Raw genomic sequence first — 26,405 nt, 5'->3', positions numbered from 1 at the left:
TACAAGTTTAATTACAAGCAGCACCAAATGTGTGTGAATGCGCGTGTCGCTGACATGAGTGGCCCCCCCAAACCCACAGACCGCTGTATATAAATACTGTCCCACTGAGGAATTGCTCACATACGCTCATTTTTAACAATTAATACTTGTCGAGTGTGACTTTTTTTTTACTTCCTGCGAGAAATCACGGTAAGTGTCATTTTTGCATGTGTTGATTTGATTTTTTATTTTTTGCAGAGCTCCGAAATTTGATCCTTTGCATGTTCACGCCCATTTCTTAAAGCAAAGTGAAGCCTCAAGTCTGTCAGCTCTTTCTCCATAGTGCATCTGTGGCATTGCCCCATATTTAGCGACTCATGTGTGATTGCCTCTTCTCTATTCACGTTTTATGTCATGTGTCATGTCTTCAGGTCGCCCGAGCATTCAGCAGAAGTTCCGATCAGCTGGACGCTGTGTGATATGTTTGATATTCGGTTGTTCTTGTGCTTTTCCATGTCAACTAAATATCAGACATATTCCTACGGCGTCTGGCACTGGCATCATGAAAATGTAGCAGAATGAAAATCCGAGGTCTTGTTATAAGTGGCCAAACTTGAGCGCACACGAGTAAGTACGATGATAAGTCTCTTAAAATTGGGTTAGTTCGTTTTATAACATTTTATGTCATTGGATGTTCTTAGCGGGGCCCACACATTTCTCTGTTAACCACAAAGCTGACTCCAAGCGTTCGGTGGGGTGCACCCTGAACTTTTTGCCAGCCAATCGCGGGGCACACATAGACAAACAATTGGCTGGCAACACCTGCTGAGCACAGGCTCGGGATAAAGCGGATCGGAAAATGGATGGATGAATGGATAATTCCTGTCTTTGTGTAGCGCACGATAACAGAGTGAAATATTACTTCAAATCTCATGGCAACTTAAAAATTTTCAACGGTATTGATTTAAAATCCGTGCATCTGTGCATCTCCTGCAGGCCAAGCCCTCTTTGTCCATGAAATTTATAGTGACACTCCTGTCTCAAAGGCACCTCGGTGATTCTTTTAATAGAAGTAACAAAAACTTGCCAGATAGCACCGCACGGTGAGAACAGTCTCAACTGCTTATTCTGTCAGAAGTCACTTCAATTTCAAATAAACGGATGTAGAGCGTAACGACTGAACTTGTTTGTGTTTCATTGTGGACTTCATTCTCTTTACGGGGATTTCCATCCTGTTCTGAGAGCAAACATGGAAGTGTTTATCAAGCGAAATCATGGAACCGTCTTGCTGCTGGAGTGGGGAGAAAAAGGGCTTTCCTTTCTACCAGTGATGTCCCTAAAAACAATGTTGAGGTCATTATGAAAACCGTTGATTATAATTCAGAGCCCAAATATTTGTGTCAAGTAATTGGTGTTTAAAAAGTATATATCGTATTACAGTATTCCATATAGTTATACCGAATCAGAGGAATTAATGAAACATTTCTTTTTTCAAAATTAAGTGCTTTTGTTAACAAGCCAACTTAAATGTCTGATGACATCAAATAAAAAGTACGAAATGGAATTTTGCTTTTTTTTCTTCAGAAATGTGCCTACAGACATACTCTGCGAAGTAATGCTTACAAAGAAAAACTAAAAATAGTTTTTCTTTCCTCTTTCCTTGTTTTAAAGTGCGACGTTATCTGATCGCCTTGAACTTGCACACCCGCTTGCTTGACTCACAAATTTTGTCGAATGGGTCAAATGCAAAGCATTCGACGGGTCTGCCCATGCTAACGTCCGGTTACTACTAGTGTACATATTAGACTCCTGATAAATGATTTAAAGAGGGAAATATCACTTTTAAGTGAGTTTTTGTTTTCTTTATTTGCATTTCTTGCAATGATTATTCTCCTTTTCTTACCAATATTGTCAACTGGATTCTGAATGGATCTGGCTATTGACGACCTCTGAATTTCTTTTTATTCACAGTGTTACTTTCTGATATATTCCAATTTCCTCCACATGCTGAATAAAGCTCGAGAGCCAGTAAAGACCGATTGTCGATGAATCAACAAAGCTTCATATCCTACAAGCGTGTTTATAGAATCCAGCTGCTATTTTTAATCTTTTTAATGAATGTATTTTACATAGAAGAGACTTTTGGTCATCGTATGATGATCGAGCAGTCCATTTTGTAAAATGGCATAATAATCCATCCTTATGGAGTCATTTGCCAGTGATGCGTGATAAAGTAGCCCCTGTTCGCCAGCACACAATACGCAAATGTGACACGAGATAAGTAGATAAGAAGTAATGTGAACCAGGCCTCTTTTGTTATCAGAAAAATCTCAGAGAACTCGAAAGACAGGTTAGGTGGCATAGAGACGGGCAAATATTAACAAAACAATCACAACTACAAGAGCAACCGTTTCAGCTTCGACAGAAATAACAGGCTTGGTACCACGAGACATCATGGAAACTACAGACAAATACACACAATCAATTCAAAGAGCAGTGAGGTATAAAAATGCTCAATAAATTATAACAGTGTTCAATAAGACTCAATACTTCAGTTTTGTTTTGTCCATTTTATTGCAAGCTGGCATTCAAAGATCATAAAATAAACAATGAAAGATAGACATACATAAACAAAAAAATGACAAGACCCCAATTTTTTCTGTTTGATTCACGTTCCACAAATGCAAGATTAATCGGAAAACCGTGTTTACATGAGTAGAAAATATGACAGTCAAGAACATTTTTGACTTGCATTGATACTGTAGCATGTTCCCACCTCATGTCTGTCAGAGAGTTTGTGAAAAATGCTAGGTGACATGGAAAGTGACTTTTAAAATAAACAAACTGGCCAATAAAATATGTCAAATTGTTTCTTTGACGAAAGTAATAGTGCCATAGGCAAATAATGAAAATCCACGTATAATTAATTGATATGTATACTGTGTATATATCTATCTATATATATATACTTCTTCCTTTCATAACTTTGCTGCTGTGAATTGGGAATTTCTCCATTTGCGAGACTAATAAAGGTTTTCTTATCTTATCTTATACACACACACACACACACACACACACACACACACACACACACACACACATTCATACTGTTTAAACATTTGCTAAATCACACATTTTAAAAGATAAACTAAGGCATATTTGCCATTATTCCCTCCTCATTATTATCATTATTATTATTTTCTTCTTTTTTTTTTGGTCGCTGTACATGTTTTCCAATTAGCAAAAACATACCATATCAAAATGAGATATTCATATTAAGTGCCGCTTAAAGGCCAAAGTTCCCCCAGTCATGTAACATCTACATCAATCTCATGTAATTTAAATGATAGTTCATTACGTACTGTATCTGATATGAAATTGAATTAGACAAATTGAATTAGATGCACACCAGTGAGTTACATTGGTGAGTCATCCGTGACGATTAGCAGGCAATTTGAGGAGCACAAATGCTTGAAGTTTTAATGTTCTCAGCTTTAAACCAGTTTTATATAGTCCAATAAAAAGCAGGCATCTCCAAATTTTGTGCAGTTTGATCCCTGCGTTTTCTGTAGTGCGTGTCACAGCTGAGCTAGAAATCTGTCACGACTGACTTTATGTAAGAGGTGGGGTAATCACTGGACTGGTTGCCAGCCAATCACAGGTCAGCAATTATCGATACATTGGGAAAAACATTTACAATATATCCAGAAATGAAATTGAAAATTTGATCTTTTGTGTCATAATATGAACATTCACCAATAGATGGCAGACATGGCGTAGCTGCACTGGATCTTATGCTACCCTATACGTGAGTAGGCCCAAACATTTTTGCAGAATTGTAATGATATGCAGGACAAACATAGAGTGAGGTTATTTATTTATTTATTTATTAGGGTGTTTGTTTTTTTTTTTTGAATGAGTTCTTGCACTCAATGTTAGTTTGCTGTTCAGCAGTTTTATGCCATCCTTGAGTATTAATTTTTATACATGAGAGCCCTTGCACTGGACAAAAAAATTCCTAGCATGCCATGTACCAGTAGTTATATTTGTTGTTTGCTTCTAACTCTTTGTATTTGTGTTTGGATAGTGGACAACTCTTTTTACACGCATTAAGAGCACATATTTTGCACATATGCACCTGTTTTGTTCATACTGGTATCCAGAATAATAGATTTGTCATACATCTTGTTATGAACCTTACATTATTCCACTGTGCTGCCTGTTTGCAGAAAAAAATACAATAAAAATACAATTTGGAAACACAAGACTACATGCAAACAACATTGATGGCAAAGGGGAAAGAGCTCAAGGGATTTTGTGCACTCACATGCCACACGTGCAGTTCCTGTGTAGGAAAATAGGTGCCTGTGTGTTGTCGTGGTGGTGATTCTCACCGAAGGAACCCTCTCCGGAGACAAATGTTATGTGAAAGAGTGCACATTGTACGCTCAGGGGGGTAATTCTTGTGAAGCAGCGTCGTAATAACATCAGTGTGTGTGTGTGTGTGTGTGTGTGTGTGTGTGTGTGTGTGTGTGTGTGTGTGTGTGTGTGTGTGCGTGCGCACGCGTCATGTTTAGGATGAGTATTAATGAGCAGGTTGTGGGGATGGACAAATAGTAACCAGAAATGGAAAATGTGCACTCTGGTGATATAAATAAGTGAGCCTACCGTCCTTGTGGGGCATTGTCAAGGAGACTACGCTTGAAGTCGTTTTCTTTCATGGGGTAGTTTGCAGCGATGGCAACAGTACATACGTTCTTGTTGGTGTATGCGGTCCTCCTCAGTGCCAGCGTGCCCTTATTTTCACTTCATAGCAGCGGGGAGTGCTTCTTCAACACCAAAGGTCAGTGCAGGATGAATTAAAATGTTTTAAATGGCATATCACGGATTTTAATAGCGAAGAGTTTCCTGGTTTCCATTGATTTTACAGTTCAAAGGGACTTTGCAAGCACATTCAAATGCACAAGCTTCATAAATGTTACTTTCCTGCAATCTGTCACAATGTTCAACACAACAATCCCAATGGAGCACAATAATGCACCTTTGTGCACATTACATGCAGTTTGAACTATGAAGAAAATATGTGTAATATTCTAAACTTGTTTTTATGTATTCATTGTTTTTACTTGCTATACACGATGTGTTATCTGTTTTTACTCAATACTGTACACCTGTAATGGGAATTTCCCCCACTGTGTTACAATCAAATGGCCGTATTAACTCCCAGTACTTGTCAAATGTACAAAACCTGCACCCAATGTAAAGTTAATGCCGGAGTTGGCCTAAATCAAAAGCATTTGTCATTCACAAAAGCATTATTTTATGCTCCTGTTTAATATTTTAAGTGTGAGGGCACTCTCGAAACCAAATTTATATGAATGTTTGAATGACTTTTGAATGACTATTTGAATGAAAAGGAATACAGTATATCATCTGCCTCATGCAACCGGTGCACCCTCAACCACAGATATCTTGCTTTGTCTCACAGAAAATGAGAAAAGAACAAGCTTTCTTAATCTCGCACATAAACAAAAAAATATATACTAGGTTATAATTAACATCAAAAGTATAAGTGCAAAGGCTAATATTCTTATCACCCTTCATTAATTATTCATAATTAAACCCTAATAATTGGGAAAAAAGAATAACAATTATGTTGTACAGTTATGAGGAAACTTATGATGCATGTGATGCAACAATCAAGCAAATGTTTATTATTTCGTGCTATAAGAGGATTTGAGGTCCTAATATTTTGGGGGGGTTTTCTAGAGTTGCATGGTGGGCTGCATCAGGCTGTGTGTAGAGTCCACACCGCTGTATTATAATTTATGTACCTCACGTTACCCAGAGTGTGTGTAAATACACATTTCAAATAGTTTTATTTTTCAATATTAATTCTCACCATTCAAGAGCCACAGTCTGTTACTCCACATACTTTAGTTTATGTTGCATTTAGACATAATACACTACATATTTTGCAGGGAGTTGTGAGTACTTGGGTCAGATGTATGGGATAGGACAGCGTTGGATCACAGTGGATTGTTACCAGTGTGTCTGCATGGAGCCTTTTGGAGTTGGATGCTGTGATCAGTAAGTACATTTACCCCAAACCTATTTTCGATCCCTTGGTTCTATGCACTAATGTAACTTTCCGACAGCGGCTCCAAACCTGTGGACTATCCTGAATGGTGTGACATCATCCGCAAGCCTGACTCTTGCACCAGTGTGGTGGTAATGAGAGCCAATCACAAGCTGCCTTGCCTGTGGGGACGAGGCCACCTCCGGACAGCTGGGGGCCTCCCCTGGAAGGCTGACAATGATCCCATGTTTTGAGTCCAGTAACTTATGCAAAATAGAATAATGTTATTGTACAGTAAAAAATAACATTGAACCATGAAGTGTAAACTGATTGTCATTCTGGTACAGTAGTGACTTCAGATACAAGTGAACGAACTTGTGTTTGAGATACGAGCCACCAGTCTGGCAAATTTTTGCTTTGAGTTACAAGCAAAAATTTAAGATAATGTGCAATAGCATGTGGAATAAAAAAAATACAAAATCAGCTGTTTAATGCCAATTCCAGTTTACTGTAAAACTAAACATAAAACAAAGAGATGCATGTTGTATATTTAAAATGCCAAAGACGGACTAAGAAATAGCCTACATAGTCACTGTGTTATCACCATGAGCGACAGATATTTGAACACAAGATGTGCATCAACACATGTAGATAGACACTTTAACAATAATCACAGGTACATTCTCTTTATCCTGTGCGGACCTCCCCGCAAAATTACTGCAGTTTACTGAGTCTCTCAAAGTACTTGTGAAAGTCTTCTTCATTTGTATCTTCATGACTGTATATTACTGCCCCCCAGTGGCCAAGTCGCACATCCCAGCACTCTCAATGAATTATTCAAGGTACAAACTTTTTCATTGTTTACATTAAATTTGAGTGACTAAATGAAACTGGTATCTCAAGGCACAAACATGAGGTATTACATTTCATTCCAATTTACCCTGTTTAAATGTGGTGGTATGCCGTCGATGAGGCTGTCATCTGGTTAAATTCAAATTCAAGATTAAATACATTATGTCCATCCATCCATTTTCCGAACCACTTGATCCTCACTAGGGTCGCGGGGGGTGCTGGAGCCTATCCCAGCCGTCTCCGTGCAGTAGGCGGGGGACACCCTGAATCAGTTGCCAGCCAATCGCAGGGCACACAGAGACGAACAACCATCCACGCCCACACTCACACCTAGGGACAATTTAGAGCTTCCAATCAGCCTGCCATGCATGTTTTTGGAATGTGGGAGGAAACCGGAGCACCCGGAGAAAACCCACGCAGGCCCGGGGAGAACATGCAAACTCCACACAGGGAGGCCGGAGCTGGAATCGAACCCGGTACCTCTGCACTGTGAAGCCGACGTGCTAACCACTGGACTACCGGGCCGCCCAAATACATTATGTATTGACCATATTTATGTGCATGTGATTTTTAATAAAACAATGTATATTTCGAAATTATAAGATATCCTTTTGTCCTTTATTTGTCCCACACTGGGGAAATTTACAGTCTACAGCAGCAAATATGGGGGGGGGGGGGGGGGGAAGAAAAACTGTGTTTGCATTCACAAAAATAAATGTAGATAAAGAGAACTGCTGCGATTGGCTGGCAACCGGTTCCGGGTGTCCCCCGCCTACTGCCCGAAGACGGCTGGGATAGGCTCCAGCACCCCACGCTACCCTAGTGAGGATTAAGCGGTTCGGAACATGAATGAATGAATGAATGAATAAAGAGAACTGTACACAGTTCAGAAAGAGTTATAATTATTCTCTTTACACCTGTGCACCTATCATGTGAAAACATCACCAGGCAATAACCTGATTTTTCATATGTACACACACACACAAACACACACAATAGACAACCTTATAAATCACATACTTCTGACGATATATTATTGATGAAATTAAAAAAAAACATTGTGTGCCTTTAGTTTCTGTTAATTTGGCGCCAAAATCCAAAAACGCTTCCGGTAGAAGCCAACGACTGTACTGTACTGGAATCACAACAGTAGAATACTGTACTGCAAAGAGACGCAGGCATTTGACGTCACGCAGTCGCGCGTGCGCAATGCAATGCACTTCCTATTATTCGTGGCTGCAAGGGGCGAAAACGTCTTGGTTTTTCTGTAAATTTTATTTCGCATTCAAAGTTATCACAAGTAGGAAAAGCGTCTAAGATCAAAATGTGGATACTGAGTCCAATGGAGCGAGGAGGTAACTTTTTCTCTCGATACTGACGAGTTTGCGCAAAGGAACTCACATAAATCAATGCGCTCAATTAGCTTTCATTTCGCTGTAAGTATGCGCGTGCCAGGCAATAAATTTCAGACTATCAACATGAAGCCAAAGTACTCGTTTTATGTCTTCGCCGTGTGCACTTAGTAACGAACGTTAAATTTGTCTCGTAGGAGCTGAAGAGAGTAAGACATTTGGGCATCGTCAGCCATTTGTGAGGCACGGTTAAGTCATAGAACAAGAATAGACAGGTTCAAAAGTCATTAAATGCCCTCTTTTTTTGCAAATAGGTGAGACCCACTATCTCCTCTCCGGTAAAGAGTATGTGGTGGGTCGCAAGAACTGTGACATCGTGCTGCCGAGTGACCAATCTATCAGCAGAGCTCATGCTCACTTCATAGTTACTGATCAGGTGAGAAAGATGATGACCTGGAATGACATGTTATGTACACTGGGGTACTACTTTGTCAGATAGAATTGCATCGCATTAGATTAATGATTTACGATCACTGTGCCACAATTTTTTGAAATTATGGATTCAACCAGTCCCACTTAATTGATTCGTAAATTATTATTATAAATAATGTATCTCGGTTCATCTATCCATCTCAACATTTTGTAACAGGAAAAACAATTATATGCTCTTCCATTAGATGACAGAAAGACCATTTAGCCTGTGCATCCACTTGTTCCTGTTCCGGCTCACTGTTATGGATAGCTGTCTGCAGAACCCTTCAGTATGCAAATGAGCCACTGTCGGGTTTCTAATGCTCAGTAAACTGCAAATGCGAAGCAAATGAACTTTGTTAAACTCGTTCATAGTGTTTTGTGTAGTAACATACGTAATTGCTAAAAACACAATCAAAACAGGAGTTAATATTTCTCTTGAAAATCTTTATTTGTTCACTCAACAACAACAACCAAAACCATTTAAAAAAATTATTCTAGTAGCTAAGCTGTAGCCTATTCTCCTAGAACAGGGTGTGTGGCCGCATCCAAGTAAGTGAATTTGTTAGTTAGACAGATACCTGTCTTGGTATATCTAAAACTTTGACTTACTTCAGACACTGACCCTGAGGGACACCTCCAAGTACGGCACTGTCGTCAATGGCCAGCCCCTGGCACAGAACTCTCCAGTCAACCTGCAGTCTGGGGACAGCATTACATTTGGGGTTTTTCAATCCAAATTCAGGTACTGAAACAACAAACCGCACATACGATACATTGCCAACAGCAGATATGATGCAATTTGTCAGCTCATGTTGTTGCTCATTGTTGATGTTGATCATTATGTTAATTTGTTTAGGTAATAAAAAATGTTAAGTTATTCAGGAGTGTGCTTCGTACGTTTTGAGAAAAGGGACATTGATCAAAAGGAAACACTTATTTTTACATTGGTTAGAATTTATTTTTCTTTTTGCTAATAAAAATTGATACAACTTAATGTTGGGGGGGGGGGGGGACTCTCTGCAAAGCTTGTTTGATATCAAGAGAAAAAAAAAATCCCAAAACGGGAAATAGAACAAAAATCCAAACTTGCTTTTAATTGTCATTTTCTTTTATAGGAGGAAAACAATCGCAAATTAGGTTAATCTATAGTCAACAAATTTTACTATGTTTTTAACATCAAGGATGCAAGTTTTCCGAAAGTGTTATAGGGGAGTAAACAATAAATCAGATTTTATTTGAAGGTGTTACCGCCCAGCAATTTATTTGACCTTTTTCTCTTTTTCTTGCCCAGTCTGGATCATCAGAAGCCAGTGGTGTGTTCTTCTTGTTTGGACAACGATGGCAAAGCTGCACTCTCTGAGGCTCTGCAGCTATTTGGAGGAAAGCTGGTCAATACGTGGACCAAGGACTGCACCCACCTGGTCATGCCTTCTGTTAAAGTCACCATCAAGGTCAGGGCAATGTTTAATTTTATCTGCGATGTGTTTCTTGTTAACAGTGTGCATGCTTTGCATGACTTATCCCCATCAGACAATTTCAGCTCTGCTGTGCTGCCGTCCTATCGTGAAGCAGGAGTTTTTCTCAGAGCTCAACAAAGCAGCTCAGCAGAAGCTACCGCTCCCTAAAGCGGAAAGGTAATGTGCCATCGCAGTCTCCGGGGTTCTCAAACATGGTCTCATATGTGCTTGTTTTACAGATTCATCCCTGACATCGACGAGCCAAGTTTGAGAAATGAGGAGGTGAACCTTGAACCAGATCTGAGGCGCAAGCAGCTTTTTGCAGGCACAACCTTCATTTTCCTCACGGCCAAGCAGGTTTGTTTGCAGCGGTCAGGATGGAAGAGAATAGCATTAAGTAGAAATTTACCTGCCAAACAAATGCTTGTCTGATGAAGACAACTATTTATAGACAAAGTTCCCCTCCTAATGAGCTTGTTGTTTATCTGCTAAATGGCCGCTGCTAGGCAGCATCAGTCCTCAGATCCTCTGGGAAATGTTTCTGGAAACTTACTCACTTGTGCAGTGTTTTTAAGGGCAATAGCTCATGGTCCTTTCTCAACCACCTTAGTTGATATTTTGAACTAGAGACCTCATGTTATGTCATATGACTATTTAACCCTTTTCTTATTGAAAAAGCAAATGACAATGACACTATACTGTATATCCTATATAGTCAGTCTCTCTCTCTCCTCTCTCCATCCATCCATTTTCCGATCCGCTTTATCCTCACAACGGTCGCGGGGCGTGCTGGAGCCTATCCCAGCCGTCTTCAAGCACTAGGCGGAGGACATCCTAAACCAGTTGCCAGCCAATCGCAGGGCACACAGAGACAAACAACCGCGCAACATTTTAAATATTGATTAATATAGCAGTCGCTGATGGTGTAGTGGTACACTTGCCTGACTTGTGTGCCAGCAGCGTAGGATCGTTTCCCACTCAGTGACGATGCGGATGTGAGTGTGAATGGTTTGTTTGTCTCCATATGTGCCCTGCGACTGACTGGCGACCAGTTCAGGGTGTAGTCTGCCTTCCGCCTGAATTCAGCCGGGATCAGGCTCCATAAACTCCCCGCAACCCTGTTCAGCATAAGCAATGTTGAAAATGGATGGATTAATCATTAATATATTATCAGGGTGTTGCTAAATTGGCAAAACGGTGATGGAAATGTTTCCCCTCATGTTGTAGTTTCTGAGCTGGAATTAAAGTTGCTGGTTGCTTTTTTGGGGAAAAATAATTACCAGAGGGATGAGAAAAGTCACTCATTGGCAACAAAAACTGCTTTTATGAACTACCTCCATTCTGTTTGCAGCCATGTCGTTTGTGTAAGCAGTGCAGGTTATTTGGGGCGTGATTTGAACTACGGAAGCCGAACATGGGAAATAAAATAGCACACTCAAAAATGATCGATTACTTGCCCAGCACTAGTATAGCTTGTGTACTTAGTCGTTGCTATTATCTTCCTTATTAACTCTATGGCAGTGTAACTGATTCACATCTTTGTTGTTGGCAGTTCAAGCGTCTGAGTGCATCTGTGACTTTTGGAGGCGGCATGAGCCAACTCCTAGAGGAGGGCACCCTGCCCCGTGACCTCCTGGAGTCCCCGCAGAGCTGCGTGGTGGATTTTACTGCTGGCAATTCACAACCTTCCCTTCCTGCTTCAACCACTGGGTGGCACAATTCCTTGAAGCACGTCATTCAAAGGTTTTGAAAAACTCCACACAAGAGAACAGCTCATCTTGACTGTCGTCGGTGAAAATGTAAGAGCCTTCCATTGCCTCTTGTGAGATAGAAAAGGCCTTCGAGTCATCACGGAGTCTGAAATCGGATTGGCTGCTATCTACACTTCACGTGACATGTACTGCAACCCTTCCAGTTTAACGACAGATGCAGGTGGAAGAACATTTGTGGTATCTTGGGAGAATGCTTTTCTATTATGACTTACCGGTACTTTGTTTCGTTTCGTTTTGTTTTTCTTTTTCTTTTTTTAGAGACAAAGAAGTCTCCAAGGATTCCGAGCGCATCACTCTCCCAATATGTGGATGAGACCGTTTTGCCTGCAGCATCGCAGAACATCACAGCATACGCAGTCAACACAGAAACCTCACAAATGTACAGTATACACACACACACACACACACACACACACACACACACACACACATCATCATCTGCTCAAACTTTGCCTTCTGATTTATTCCAGTTCCATTTCCTCATTAATCAGTCCAGAGCGGTGTGAGGTAAGCAGGATCACCACGGTGGGAGAGACTCCGGAGAAAAAGCTGAATCGTGACAGCGCTCGTTCTCATGGCCCTAAACCCACAACCCAGAAGATGAGCACTAAGTGCATTGTGGACGATTCGCGTAGCTCGTCGTGGTTGAGCACTACAGAGAACGCACATTCCCTGAGGAAGAAACCCGCATCCAAAGTGACAGGTAAATTTCATGTGTGTTGGAAGACCATAACGCTGAATCTGAGAGCGGTTGTCAATTGGAAAGGTTGCACCTCGCACTTACACGGTCCAAAGTCGGAGCCTTCACAAATGTCGTGCATGAATGACAATGTTGATGATATGAATTGCATTTCATCTAATGTCGCTATTGCTAAGACTGCAATTGCAACGTTTATTTTATGTGGGCGGAGCTTTACATGTACTTGTAGTCAAGTTGTGGAGTCAGCTGTGATGAAGAGGGACAAAAAAAAGCAATGACATCGTAGAGGGAAATAAAACACAAAAGGCCAATTTAACAAAGACAAAATTAGAGATGTCAAATGATGCGAGTGTAACTAAAAATTGCAAACGTTTTTTTAAGCAAACGTTCTTGCACTTGCAGGCCAGGATATTTACAAGACAACTTTCCAGCCTCCTTTGGCGAAGTCCAGTGATGCTAAGAAGACATTTGAACCAAAGAAGAAATTTTCTCCGAAATCTCCTCAGAAACAACATGTCTCTCCGCAAGCTTCGCCACAGAAACAGGCAACAATGACGAGCTTTTTCAAACCGCTCAACAAGAAGAGGTAACCATCCATGTAATACATTTTGGTTGTCGGCATCCATTCGTGTGTGTGTTTTTATAAAAAATAGAATCGAGCCTCCAGGTTGTAGAAAATTCATTCTGTGCGGCTGGTTGAATTCCAAGTTGGTTTGAGACTCAAATCTTGATTAACTGTCAAGACACTGTTTGAAGTAAAAATGTAACTTTCATGCACACGTAAAGAGAAGTATACCATTGTATGATTTAAAAAAAACTACTCACCCTTTGAAGAAACCTGAAAGGAAATAGGGAACATGAAGTCGTGCATACTGTCACTTTGTGGTGTTTTTTTTTCTTTTTTTTTAAGGTATTGTTGAAATTAATAAGGGCTTATTTTATATATTGACATTGCTTGGACTGAAATAAATGAACTTATTTATGTGCGGTCATTTATTGAAATGGGCCTGTTTTTTAAAATTGGTTGAACACCAAATTTTTTTTAGGCATTTGAATTTTGACGTTTCACCATTAGTGGGTTTTTTTGGTTTTTTTTTTTTTTTGAACGGAGGGGTATGTGTGTATGTGTGCAAATTTCAAATAACTTTTCCTTACGTATTTTTCATTTTGTTCAAGGCCTTTAGATGAGGAATTCTCCACCGTCACATCAGAGCCAAAGCGTCCTGTACTTGAATCTAACAGCCAGGTCGAAGGCTCCCATGTGGCCCCTGAACATGCTCCCTCATGTTCAGCCAAAGCCCCCGCAGCCTCTTCCCAGATGCCAATGGACTCCGAAAGTAATCCATTTGTCAATCCGCCAGCGGCTTTGTCCCACACGAGCCGAAAGAGGAAGGAGATGGAAGAAGAAATAGATCCGGATGACCTGGAATCTATCATGTCTGAAGAAATGGACTGCATGGATGAGTCATTTTCCGTCAGCGAATCTCCGCAAGCAGGAAACCATCGCTCTGAACAGACGTCCAAAAACGTCGAGGCTTTGAATAAGAAGCAACGAGTCGAAGTCAACCCGAGCAGCCGAAGGTCGCCTTTGGAACCGGCAGACGACCCGCTTCCACCTCAGCACTGCCAAACCGAGCAGGAAGTTGTCCCCAAGACGACGCAGAAGCTGCAACCAACAGCAGAGAAGATGAGTCGCGGAATTTCATCTGACAGCACAAGTGAGCATAGCGACGCTAACAGAGTGTCCTCCAGAGAGGTGAAGATGAGCTCTCCGGTCATCTTTTCAGTCAGATTGTCTACTTGTACCTTCCAGTTACTATTCATTGAATGCTCCTGTTGATTGTCTTAGAAGCTTGGCCAATTCAAAGGAGATGTTGATCAGCCCAAAGAAGCGACTATGGTTCATCCTACGAAACCTGTCGACAGGCAGGAGACCCAAGTAAGTTTTGCAGGGCAGGCGTAAAAGTTATTCTCTATTTAGTAAGGTCCAATTTCGGTGCCACCTCGATTGATTTAAAATAAAGCACTCAAAATGTGAGTTAATTGTAGACTTTCAGCTGTTTGAAGATGTTTGGCAAAAAGTTGGCATTTACCTTGAAGGAAGGGCAGCCATTTTGTACCTCTCCAAAGAGCTCTAAGTTAATAATAGACATTATTTTTCAGATTTAGCAGCCGGTGATGTCTGGAGTTAATGGAAATCACCAAATCCCAACTCCTCCCATCGTGTTTAAAGATGTAAAACACATTTTGAATGAGTCACAAGCATGCTCCAAAACTGTAGAGTGACAGCAAAGCGTGCAGTTTAATATGTGATTATTTCCTTCCCTATGTGTCTCGTGTTCTTTTTGTTCATTCTGCGTTTTTGTACATATCAGATACTAACGGTGGAACTTGTGCCATTGCATGCAATCTTTCCCAGGCTAATGTTGCTGGTTTGTGTGAATTCGGAATCACAAATAGAAGTCGAAACGAATGTTTCGGCAGCGTCCCAAATTGTCACCCCCGTGAAACGTTTCACAGTACAGGCAACGTTTTATGCAACATTTTATCAGTTGCACCAGTCATGCAAGAATAAAAATGTTGCGCAATACACCAAGCGCAATAAAATGACATAGCCTTTGATGAACGCAATAATATAATCAACATAATTAATTCGGTACATGGCGTGTAGGGAACTGGAGAGAAATGGTTGATGACCTCACAAAAGGTAAAAAGAAGTTAAGCGCAGTCATCAAAGTGTCAAGAATAAAGAAATGAGGTCGCATGAAAATAAATGTATCTGTGTATTTACAATTGTTTCTTCCGTTTATTTTTGAAATAACGCACACTTTTTTAATTGAACAGCTTAAGGAAACAATAGATGCATTAATACAACAAATATTACATAAATCGTGGTCTTGAAAATGCGCCGTGGGCAGGATTCATGAGTGGGCTCGACAATGCCGGCTGGCCATGCCTGTGCCCGCCCCTGCGTTGGATGCTCACTCGGTGTTTGTGTTGCTGTGTTGCAGATAACGGAGCTGGACGAAGACCTCCCGAAACAGTTGATTTTAGTCGAGTTTCGATCCCTCACGGTGAACGTGCTGCCCAAAACTAAACCGCAGCAGGTGCACACCAACGGCTTTGCGAAGAACTTCAAACGTTTCCGCAAGGTCAGAACACATTTACAATACCAAAACTTCATTTTGTCATTTATTTTCTATGTAGTCAACCACAGCTTAGGAAAGGAAAAATTATTTTACGATTATGTGTGCAATGGGACAGGTGCGAGTGGCCGGGACAGACGACTCCCCACACATCATCGGGAGGTCTGACCTGCTGGCTCACAACCGCGGCAAGAACTCCGAACTGGACGAATGGTTGAAAGACGTAGAGGAGGTTCGATTCCCTTGATCTCAGTTCGTCATTCCGTGAGCGATGCATTGAGTCTTCTGCTGCTGATGTGCGTTTATTGTAGGAAGAGCGGCAGAGCAGACTGGAGGAGACTGAAGGAGATAACCTCTTTAGGTGAGGAAACCGATGACTTTTAACGGGTAAACCTTTTCAAGTGGACAGCATGGTTAACTCATGGTGAGCTGGTCGAGCTCACAGTTCTGAGGTTCAGACTTGAAATCTCTGCTGTGTGTACTTTGCATGTGTTCCCCTTCAAATCAAGGTCTAATATCATGGAAAACTTACGAACACCAATTTTTGATGTCACAAGTGACAAGTATATTCCATTGAACGTTTTAGTTGCTGCTCGTTAGCTCGTGGCGAACACAATAAGCTAATGTAGCACTCTACAACTTTGCTCAATGCTCCATCTTGTCAAATAGCACAAACGGGTTGACTCAAATGCAAAGAAGCAGTCACAGAAGTTCCAAATTCAATCTAATGTTCACATAAAGCTGCTCAGAATAACCTGCGCTGGATCTTTTTCTTCTCTTAACACCAGCTTACTTTCAAAAAGTGGTGCAAAAAGGTTAGGAGAAAAGCAAAACACAAATGCAGAATTCATTGCTTGATGCTGGCTGAAATGAGTTCGGGTGAGGTGTGCTGATATCAAGCATGCGTACGATTTCAGAAAAGGTTTTTGCCGGCTCGGAATGAGGCCAAGGTGCGACCGTTCTGCTTGTTAACTTCATAGTTCTATCCGTTTTTTGTTTACTTTTTGAACTTCATTCATTAAACTAAAAGACAAAATAGAAATACAAGAGCCCTCCTCTGTCCTAAATGAAATATGACAAAAGGGCATGTGTGTCGAGTTAAACAGCAAGCAAAGTTAATCTGTTGCCCTGTTGAATCGTAGTTAAAGATTGGCTTGAGTCAGATCATTGAAACATTTCTCAGCCAGAGGCTAAACATTTGAAAAAAGAAAAAAATTTTGAGCGAGAGAGACTATACAGGATGTATAGTGTCATTGTCATTTGCTTTTTCAATAAGAAAAGGGTTAAATATTCATATGACATAACATGAGGTCTCTAGTTCAAAATATCAACTAAGGTGGTTGAGAAAGGATCATGAGCTATTGCCCTTAAGAACACTGCACAAGCGAGTAAGTTTCCAGAAACATTTCCCAGAGGATCTGAGGACTGATGCTGCCTAGCAGCGGACATTTAGCAGATAAACAATCAAGCTCATTAGGAGGCGAACTTTGTCTTTCAATAGTTGTCTTCATCAGACAAGCACTTGTTTGGCAGGTAAATTTCTACTTATGCTATTCTCTTCCATCCTGATCTATCAACCTTTATTTTGTTGATGTATTTTTTTGTCTTAAGGGGTTTTAGGGGCGACTTTTGTCTCTGATACAGTGCTCTCCCGTCGCCACAGCCGAATATCGCAGTCGCATTTGTAAATGACACCCACCTTAGTGCAAGCAATTTTAGAATCGGAGGGGGCCTCAAACTTTACGGGTAGGAAAACCCCTGGTTCACTGCATATTTTCACCCCAAATTTTAGTTGTGCTTCAAATTTTAAAAAGTTGAAAGTATTCGACTGTGGAGCTTTTCCCTTTCCCCATGTTCGTTGCCTGAGGATACTTAAATGTGCTTGTACTTCATTCCCACCTGTCGGTGTTGTCGAATTAACAGCCATTTCTTCAGCCCACGCATCTTTGGTTCTATTCGTGGACTCATACTAATCAACATAATTAAGGGGAATTATGGGTTCTTTCGTCACAGCGGTTTCCACGGTAACGGGGGTGATGTAAGCTGCTGTGTTTTCTTTGACGAAGCAGAAAAAGAGATTGAGATTGATTGTGCGTGTGTGTGTGTACGTGCGCGCGCGCGCGTGCATACGGTCCGTGCGTGCGTGTTGAGGCTGAGCTGTTTGATCACGGCGTCACACTCAGTCAGTCATGCATAGCCGGGGAGCAGACCCTGACGCTAAGAAAACAGTCCCGGTGCATTTCGGTGGCTTGAGACCAGAAAGTGTCTAGACGTGCTTTATAGGACGCCTGTTTGCTTTTAGTTGTTCAAACACTCTCTCTCGTCTTTTACGGCGCTGTTTTTTGTTTGTTCAAAATGCCTCCCGAGCACAGTGAAGGATGAACCGTGAGGAATGTTAAAAGCCCGTCCAGAGGGAGCGATGACATCAACCGTCCAATGTGTGTTTGATTGTTTGTGTGTCTTTAGGTACAACCCCACCAAATTAACCAAGAGAAGAAGATGAAGCAAGTTCATGGTCAGATCGTCTCGAATGAGAATGAAAATCTACATTTGCATCGTGAATGTTTGTTCGCCACTAAAGTTAGTTTTCTTCACACCGATGCTCTTCTGACGCCACCGACAGCAAGTATTGTAAAAGAAGTTTTCCAATCACGTTTTGTGCAAAATATGGCATTCAAAACATTTCAGACAGCATTAAAAGTTGAGATGCCAAGAGCAGCTTTTCCTTTTTTGTTACGTTAATCGATTGATCGTTTAAAAATTGGGTCGATTTTGAGTCATTGATGTTATTTTGTCTTGAAGAAATTGAGGCAAAACGGAGTGCGCTACTTAAATTGAATCGGCGGAGGCTCTATTTCTTTCTCAACTATGGTTAAGTCTCAGGAGGAACAACATGGCGTCAGCTGGGCGACATCCACGCTATGGCACAAGTCCGCCAGGCTGCATAATTCTGAAGCTGTTTAGTGAAGTAGTCATCCTGCCAAAACGCATACATAAACCCTAAAAAATAAAAATAAAAAGATACGTTTACACTCAGCAGTCACAATTTTAAGTGAGAGCCAATACACGATGTTTTCATCTCAAATGAGCTTTATAAAATGTTTAAAGGCTGAGTTTTGGAGACCACTCTTGTATCTGACGTCATGACTTGGACCTACTGTTAATTCTGTGGCCAGTGTGTGTGTGTGTGTGTGCGCGCGCGTGCGTGTGTGTGCGCGCGCGCGCATGCTCAAGCTCAGCAAAGCAATATTTGGAAGTCTGTCAAAAACCACACTGCAGGAATTCATGAATGAACACCAGACTGTTAGGAAGCATATAACTATTGTAGCTTTTGAATGTATAACCCCAAACATGGCTAACATATTAAAGGGGACTCAAAGAGACCCGTCATAATAAATGAACCATTAGCTGTGTGTGCGAACACTGTTTTTCAATGAGGTGACAAAGGGCATATGTGCGAAATAGATCATAGCCACCGTTGCCTATTTTGCACAAGCTGTCAAGAAAAGTAGCGAAAGAGTAGCGCACTGACATCTGTGCTGGCGTGTGAAAAGTTCCCTGAAATTATATGAAAGTTACAACAAATGTTTGTGGACCTGCCACAGTGTTGTAAAATTTGCACCCCAAAAAAAATATATATATATAAATATATATATATATAAAATTGACAATTTTATGAGGAATAAAGTTTTACTTTTAGGCTAATAAAGTTCAGAATGTTCCAAATGTTCACCTGGAAAAATATGACATGAACTCCTTGAAGTCACGTCGTTATTCTTGTAGTTTTACATTTTTCTTTTCTCTGAAAAAATAGGACCACATTCTCATGAGATGATGACTTTATTTTATAAAGATTTTTCAATACGTTTTGACTGTAATTTGACATCGTACAAAATCATTTAAAACCCCGGTGTTATTTTAGATAACTGCAATTCGTGCCATGTCACGAAATGTTAAATGGCTAGTCACAGTAGTTGGAAGATATTTGAAACATAACATACTCAGAAATACATTCTGTATAAAATGTTCTGCCTAAAACCTTCTCCGTTGAGCAGCTAAAATTTTTTTTTAAATCTTTATCATGTTGCAAATTTGAAAAGCTTTTCAATAAACATGCTTGGAGACATTTGAATCAAGTTAAGTGTTGGAGTTTGCATTCTTCAAAATTTTTACATCAATGTTGTCCCTTTTACTGCAAATGAATATCGGTTATCAGGCTCCTTGACGACTCAAATCTGCCCGAACAAAAACATATCGCTCTATCTCTGGTTTTTTGTTCGTTCACACTTTCTGTGAAGAAACTGGGACGACGGTATGGTCAAAATATTTGTCTCTTTCAGTACTCTTGAGTTTATTCTACTTCGTGCCTCTCAATAGCTTCATGAAAGGAAATGTTAAGTTCGTTAGGTGAATTAAAATACATGACAAGGGGGGGAAAATGATGAAAAAAAACGTCTCAAGTTCTGAGGTTCCAAAAAGGATGGCAGAGATTGCAAATGTCGGCACACGATATCTTAGATTCCTCGAAAGTCAAAGCATGTCTTTTAGAAATGTACAGCTGTTTTCTTTACGATTCTTTAAAAAAATGCTTTCACACGGAAAAAGAATCGACACATGGTTATGAAGACGTCTTTCCGGTTTTAAACCAAACATTTTTGCTTTCGTCCCTTTGTTTCAAATGAAGTTCTTCCCTCCATTGCCGATGAGCTTCCCCTTTTTCTTGAGTCTTCTCAGAAGGCAGGCGGCGATGCCTAAAGCGCCACCCTTTAAAAAGCGAACAAAGTTATCTCCCACCAGCGGGCCCATGGCAAACAGCCCAGGCTCATTGGTACACTCAAAGGTGTACGGGTTAATGTCTATGGGGTTCTGCTTGCAGGAAATCGGCTTTGTGGGGTCTTGACCCAGATACTGGCCTTGGCCTTTGAGGAAAAACAAATTGGGGCTGGTCCCGATCAGTACCAGGGCCATCGAGATCTTGAATGCCTTTAGGGCATTGTTTCCCTGCAGCAAGCACTTCATATCAGACTGTAAGGAAACCACGCAGTGTCCCGGGAAACTTGTGTAGTCGGCAAAGTGGCTGACGCTCGCGTTACTGGTCATGCTAGCAGCCGCCAACTGTGGCCTGGGGCACATCTTGGCGCAAACGGAAGAAGCAATACTCATCGTCTGAGCCCTGCTTGAAGAAGACGAGGGACCCGCATTTGTGTAGGTCTGAGAGCACATCATGTTGTAGACCTTGTGGTACTCTGGGTACAAGGTCTTTGGCAACTGTCTGAAGATGAGGTCGGCGTCATCGACGCTCTTTCGAAAGACATGCAGCACTCTGACGTTGCAGCTGCAAGCGCACAGAACCGCGTCTGCGGCACTTAAGCCGGCCCCGACTATTAAGATTGGGTCTGAGTTTCTATCAAGCTTTTGCAGGCTAATAGCCAAGCCCAGGTCAGCGATGCTGTGGTACACGAAGGGTAGGTCCTCTCCTTCCACGCTTAATCGAACCGGTGAATCGGATGCGCCAGTGGCCAGGACCACGTTCTCCGCAAACAGAGAGAAGGGAACATGAGTTTTGTTCTGCAGCTGTTGGTATCCCCTGACTTCCCAGAGAGGGCCCAGTCCTCCCTCGCTGATGCTTTCTACTCCATTACCCTTAAAGCTCTCATCTCCGCAATCATCCACTCTTTCGTCTCCGAGACGAGTGTGTCCATTTTTCAGATATTCCGTCTTGTGACCCCGGCAGAGTCTTTGGACTGAGGTCACGTAGGTGTTGTCGACAAAATTCTTTTGGAGGCCTTTTAGCTTCACATAGTTGCGGTAATAGGATGAGATCTCGTCAGGCGTGGCCCTGTCATTGGTGACACCCCTTGGAGGAAGAAAATGTCAATGAGCAAAGGCGGCAGAAAACAAAAGTTGATGGATGTTCGATCAGTACCTTCGTTTTACGCCGATCAGGTCCCTGTAGTTGACTCCGGGAAGCTCCATCCAGATGCCAAGACTTATAGTCAGCATGGAGCCTTCCATTGCCTGAAAAGGAAAAAGGGCATGACTCATCAAAAAATAAGAGAAAACCCCAAAGTGCAAACAAAAGTACCGTATTCGCCCGAATATAAGACGGTGTTTTTTTTTGCATTGAAATAAGACTGAAAAAGTGGGGGTCGTCTTATATTCGGGGTCTAGACATTATACCCATTCACGACGCTAGATGGCGCCAGATATCATTGAAGCGAATGCTGAACTTGATTCCCCAGGCCAAAGTGAACCCCTGTCACGAAGAATAAAAATAAAAATAGCGGTAGCACGAAGAAGAAAAATAAAAATAGCGGTAAGAAAGAAAAGAAAATAATAGAAGAGATAACAGAAAATGGAGAAACGTAGCGACAATCTGGAGAAAAGTCGAAGATCGGCCAGGTTAACCGGCAGCTGAGGAGAAGTTATGATGTAATTTACATTTCAAAAACCAGAAGCCATTTATTTACGAATGTGATTGCACTTTAGTTTACATATTTACATGTTCAGATATTGAGATTTGAATGAGGCAAAATAACATGCTTTTTCTCTCAAATATATTGTTATAATCATTTGTTTCAGATGTACTGTAATTATTTTCTGTATAAAAATTAATTTGGTGTTCAAAAAGTCTTTTTTCAAACATGAATTTTGCAAAAGAGGGGGCCGTCTTATATTCGGGCCAATACGGTATGATCGAACTCACGTGCCAGGCTCCCCCAGGTGTTGCTCTCCCTAAGACGAGATGTGGGATGTGTTGCTGTTTGTCCCTCCTCCACTGAAGCACAGGAGGGTACTCATAGCCGTAGTCGGCGTTTGGGTGCAGCAGTGTGTCAAATAGCACAGCCAGGGGGTTCCTTGACCGTCCCTCAAGACCTTCACTCAAGTGTTCGAGATCCTGCAGACAAAAAGCAGCTGGGTTTGATGGGAATTGGTTGTGAGCAAACATTCTCGGACTCACTGTGCATTATTTCAAGTCTGCTATACTTTTACTTGATACTTAGATCATATACAGGAGACAGTGCTTACCAATAAGTCATCTTCACAAAACTGAACACCGCATACACACAATGGGAGAGTCTCGGTGAGGAGGGAAGTTTTGAGTCTAAGATACAGTGGTAACTTCATTCAAGAGTTTAATTTGTTCCGTCATTGAGCTTGTAACTCGATTTACTTGTTTCTAAAAATGTGATTTTTGGGTCAGGAGTACGCGAGAGCACCTGGAGAAAACCCGCACTATCACAAGGAAGACATGAAAACTCCAGAGGAAATAGTCTGAACTGGATTCAAACCCATAAACCCGCGAGATAATTTTTTTGCTGAAGAACATTTCTTGTGTTCTCCGTTTTTACCTGTTCGGTGACGGCAAGGTGTTTGGTCTCCTGCAGTTTTCTGTAGAGTATCGGGTTTGGGTGGACCGTTGTTGGGTCGAAGTAAGGCTTGTTGCCACTGAGCAGATACGACAGACAAATACCTGATGGTCCGTTGCCTGAACAGAAAAAGAGGAGCGACGAAGGAATTAGCGCATCACGGAACAATCTCAACGACTCAAATGATGATGATGTCTGCTGAACGGTAGGTGAGGTTCGCGGCAAGTGAATTACCTATGATGATGACAGGAACAATGGGTGGGTGTTCTTGGAGGCGAGTGGTTTCTTCTAGAAGAGGCATGACGGGAGCCTGAGCCACAGCTGGCACTGTGGAGGAACACAAAAGTTGCGGACGTTTCCAATATTTTATTAACTGCAGAGCCTCATTGGTGCTTAGTGGGGGGTTTTTTTTTTGTCAGGGCTTGATCAGTTGAACAGCTTTAAACTGTCTTTAAACTATAGCTGTCATTGTTTGCGCACGGCCATATTGTCGTTGTCATCTCATGATCTAACCCCCCTTATATGGAAGCACCCTGCCACAAGATAAAATGCCAACTCTTTTCCCTTCCTGCCAGAGGATGCCCACACCCCCTGGCCCATCCTATCAAACACCGCCTGAGGCCAGGCTTCCATCTCTTTAACCCTAGTGATGCTTCCCAAACAAAAGCCAGTTCTAATCAGATTTATATAGGCTGGGCCCAGTTATGAAACATTACTATTGTGTGTCGTGCATGTTTGTGTGTTACACGACGATGCCATTGTGTGCCTACCGAGCAGCAAATCCCCTCTGATCACTCCTCCCCAGCGGTCTCTAATCTCACTGTGTTTGTTGATATCTTTACCGCCCTCTAACACAACAGCAGAAGTCTTAATAATGTAGTTCTTGCGCTCTGGCAGAGCCAACCATCAAAGTTCCTTCCTCTTAGAGAAGCTTCTGCCATAACACACTCATGATTTGCTCCCAATCCTACCCCCTGAAAATCATGCCAGCTAGAGTACAACAGTGTCCCTTTGGCCTTGTTTCTAACTAAAACCCAGAGGAAGTCCATTCATGTATTAGGGTTAGTTTGAATCGGTTAGTATGACTATTTTTTAGCGTTACGACGACGTGAACACTCCCTTAAAACATGAAGAACAGTGCCCTGGGCACTTCCCGTATTGGTTTGTATGCTGAGTATGACTGGGGCTAGAGTTAGCATGATTAGAATAAGTATGACTATACTTGCTTTCTCATGATCAGTCACCCGAGAGAGAGTAGGACAGTACCATCTTGATCGAGTTTTACGGGTAGTATGACTGACCAGGGTTATAGTTAGTATGATTAGGACGAGTATGAGGGTTAGTATGACTCATATTAACCCTTTCAGGGCCAGCGGTTACTACAGTGGACAGTTTTATCAGGTTATCAGGTTACAGGGTGCATGAAAGGGTTCAGGTTGGTATGACTCAGGTTAGAATTCATATGACAATGATCAGGGTTATTATGACCATGAGGGTTAAGATTAGGGTAACCAGGGTTAGCTTGACCGGGATAAGCACTATTAGTCTGACTGGTGTTCTGATCAATATGACTAAGGTTAGCGCTCCCACAACCGGCCGTCCCGGCAAACACAATAGGCTCGAGTAGAAAAGTGCTTCTAAATTCTTACCAAATTTCCCAAGCACATTGTACAAGCGGGCTGGAGTTGACCCGGGTTAAAGTTTGATTACCTTAGGATTGGGTTAGTTAGACTAGAGTAGGGTTATGCTGTAGGATCACTGTATTTTACATTTGTAAACATTTTGTTGCCATTCAAGGCAGTTTAATTGCACATATGACATGTCATGTTTGAAAAGCACTACGCCTCTATTTGTGACCGGTGGGATTTTTGGCACCATTTAATAATAGCAATCACCATGTTTATATTTTTTATCCATATTTTTTTCCATGTTCTGATTATTCAAGCAGCAAATAATAAACATCAACACATCTCTAATTAACTGATATATTGCTCCGCCAGCAAGCGCCTCCAATGTGTTTTCATTTTGGAACATATTGGCAGCCAATACCTCATGTACAGCAAATATTGCATCATTGAACCACTGAGGTGGTTCCATCAAAATGCACGTTTCTCTTGCCTTTTAAGTCTTGGGACCATATAGACATTTTAACTTATAGGTACAAATAATAACATTCCACTAATTATCCTTGCACTAGCGGACTGCACTCCATCATGGGATAGAATAACTCTTCGACTGTTAGATCCCCTCAGTTTTTTTTTTTACAATAAACATCTTTTGATGTTCAGATTCAATGGAACATGGTGTTCTTAGGTTATTCATATTGTTCAACTCCACCTACAGAATGTTTGCTTCTAGAAATTGGAAAAAGAAAGGAAATCGTTCCAGGCCTCGTTATTTGCACATGCTACACATTCAAATGCAAACAAGAATGTTGCATTACTGATAAGATTTTTTTCCCCTCCCATCATCCTGCTTTACACTTCGGTCTATCTCAGTCCAGCAGCGTGTCAATGTCTCCATCATTCCATCATTGAGGTCAAACGCCAAAGCAGGGACGATGAAAAGTCCCATTCAAGGACGGCGCGTCTCTTACCGCTCTTAGGATGGTGTCTCTTCCTCCACGCTATGTCCTGTGGTGTGACGACCAACGGCGGTTTGTATGTGCCTTATAAATACGCAGATGCTTGTGGGAGGATCTATAAGCACAAGCCACTATCCAATCACTTCCAGCTGATCGTCTGAGAATGGACCCGTTCTTCGGCGTCCGTGTGTCAGACTGTGTCCGTGTGGGATTAAAAATAATAATACGTGTCGTCACATGCGCATCTCCTCTGCGCCGGCAAGTGTAGGCGCGTTCACGCACGATTCACGCATCCAAATCTGCGCATCCGCGCGCACGCTGATGCTCTCTGCACACTCCACGTGGGAGCGTGCACAGAAAGCCGGCGCGCCCCCGTCAGCACACCACAGGCCAAAACAACACCTCGGATTTTGGCCATCACAAATTTGTGATACAAACACTGCTTTAATAAACGTGGCCACCATCGATGTATTTGTTCAACCGTTTTATTTGAGGAAGACCAGCGAAAATCAGTCGTTATAGTTGAGGCGACCCCCCCCACATACTGTACTTTAGTTCGTGTTTAGTTAGTTTTTGTTGTTATGGTCAGTTCCGTTCTCGTGTACAGGTAGTCTGCTTGTTTACGATTTTTAATACAATT

General features: G+C 41.6%; 3 protein-coding genes across 6 annotated transcripts; 2 read left to right on the top strand and 1 right to left on the bottom strand.

Annotated features, from left to right (window-relative positions):
• The first annotated feature begins 4,562 nt into the window (after positions 1-4,562).
• On the top strand, positions 4,563-7,506 carry LOC147203812 (prostate-associated microseminoprotein-like). The gene is made up of 3 exons (XM_086113772.1): positions 4,563-4,822; positions 5,961-6,069; positions 6,138-7,506. The coding sequence occupies exons 1-3, from the start codon at positions 4,717-4,719 to the stop codon at positions 6,310-6,312; spliced, it is 390 nt and encodes a 129-aa protein (XP_085969898.1). The 5' UTR covers positions 4,563-4,716; the 3' UTR covers positions 6,313-7,506.
• A 621-nt stretch (positions 7,507-8,127) lies between these two features.
• nbn (nibrin) lies at positions 8,128-19,947 on the top strand. Of its 4 annotated transcripts, none has more exons than XM_086113731.1 (17): positions 8,128-8,265; positions 8,577-8,698; positions 9,351-9,478; positions 10,028-10,187; positions 10,267-10,370; positions 10,433-10,550; positions 11,746-11,936; positions 12,025-12,125; positions 12,224-12,344; positions 12,457-12,668; positions 13,068-13,251; positions 13,842-14,421; positions 14,515-14,604; positions 15,677-15,817; positions 15,930-16,043; positions 16,123-16,172; positions 18,278-19,947. In XM_086113731.1, the coding sequence occupies exons 1-17, from the start codon at positions 8,235-8,237 to the stop codon at positions 18,312-18,314; spliced, it is 2,484 nt and encodes an 827-aa protein (XP_085969857.1). In that variant the 5' UTR covers positions 8,128-8,234; the 3' UTR covers positions 18,315-19,947. The 4 variants fall into 4 exon arrangements, 3 of the variants coding, with proteins under 3 accessions (XP_085969857.1, XP_085969856.1, XP_085969858.1); XM_086113730.1 differs by having other exon boundaries at positions 12,436-12,668; positions 14,518-14,604; XM_086113732.1 differs by having other exon boundaries at positions 8,140-8,265; positions 12,436-12,668.
• osgin2 (oxidative stress induced growth inhibitor family member 2) lies at positions 19,928-25,999 on the bottom strand. The gene is made up of 6 exons (XM_086113737.1): positions 25,778-25,999; positions 23,416-23,508; positions 23,164-23,300; positions 22,518-22,709; positions 21,738-21,829; positions 19,928-21,668 (listed from the first exon to the last, which is right to left on the bottom strand). The coding sequence occupies exons 2-6, from the start codon at positions 23,480-23,482 to the stop codon at positions 20,486-20,488; spliced, it is 1,671 nt and encodes a 556-aa protein (XP_085969863.1). The 5' UTR covers positions 23,483-23,508; positions 25,778-25,999; the 3' UTR covers positions 19,928-20,485.
• Positions 26,000-26,405: the final 406 nt, after the last annotated feature.

This window comes from Hippocampus guttulatus, chromosome 6, assembly GCF_054856545.1.
Source record: "Hippocampus guttulatus isolate MCC_2025c chromosome 6, RoL_Hgut_1.0, whole genome shotgun sequence".
In the NCBI taxonomy this organism is placed as follows: Eukaryota; Metazoa; Chordata; class Actinopteri; order Syngnathiformes; family Syngnathidae; genus Hippocampus; species Hippocampus guttulatus.
The sequence above is the reverse complement of the archived record's forward strand: the minus strand, read 5'-3'. Positions and strand labels throughout refer to the sequence as shown.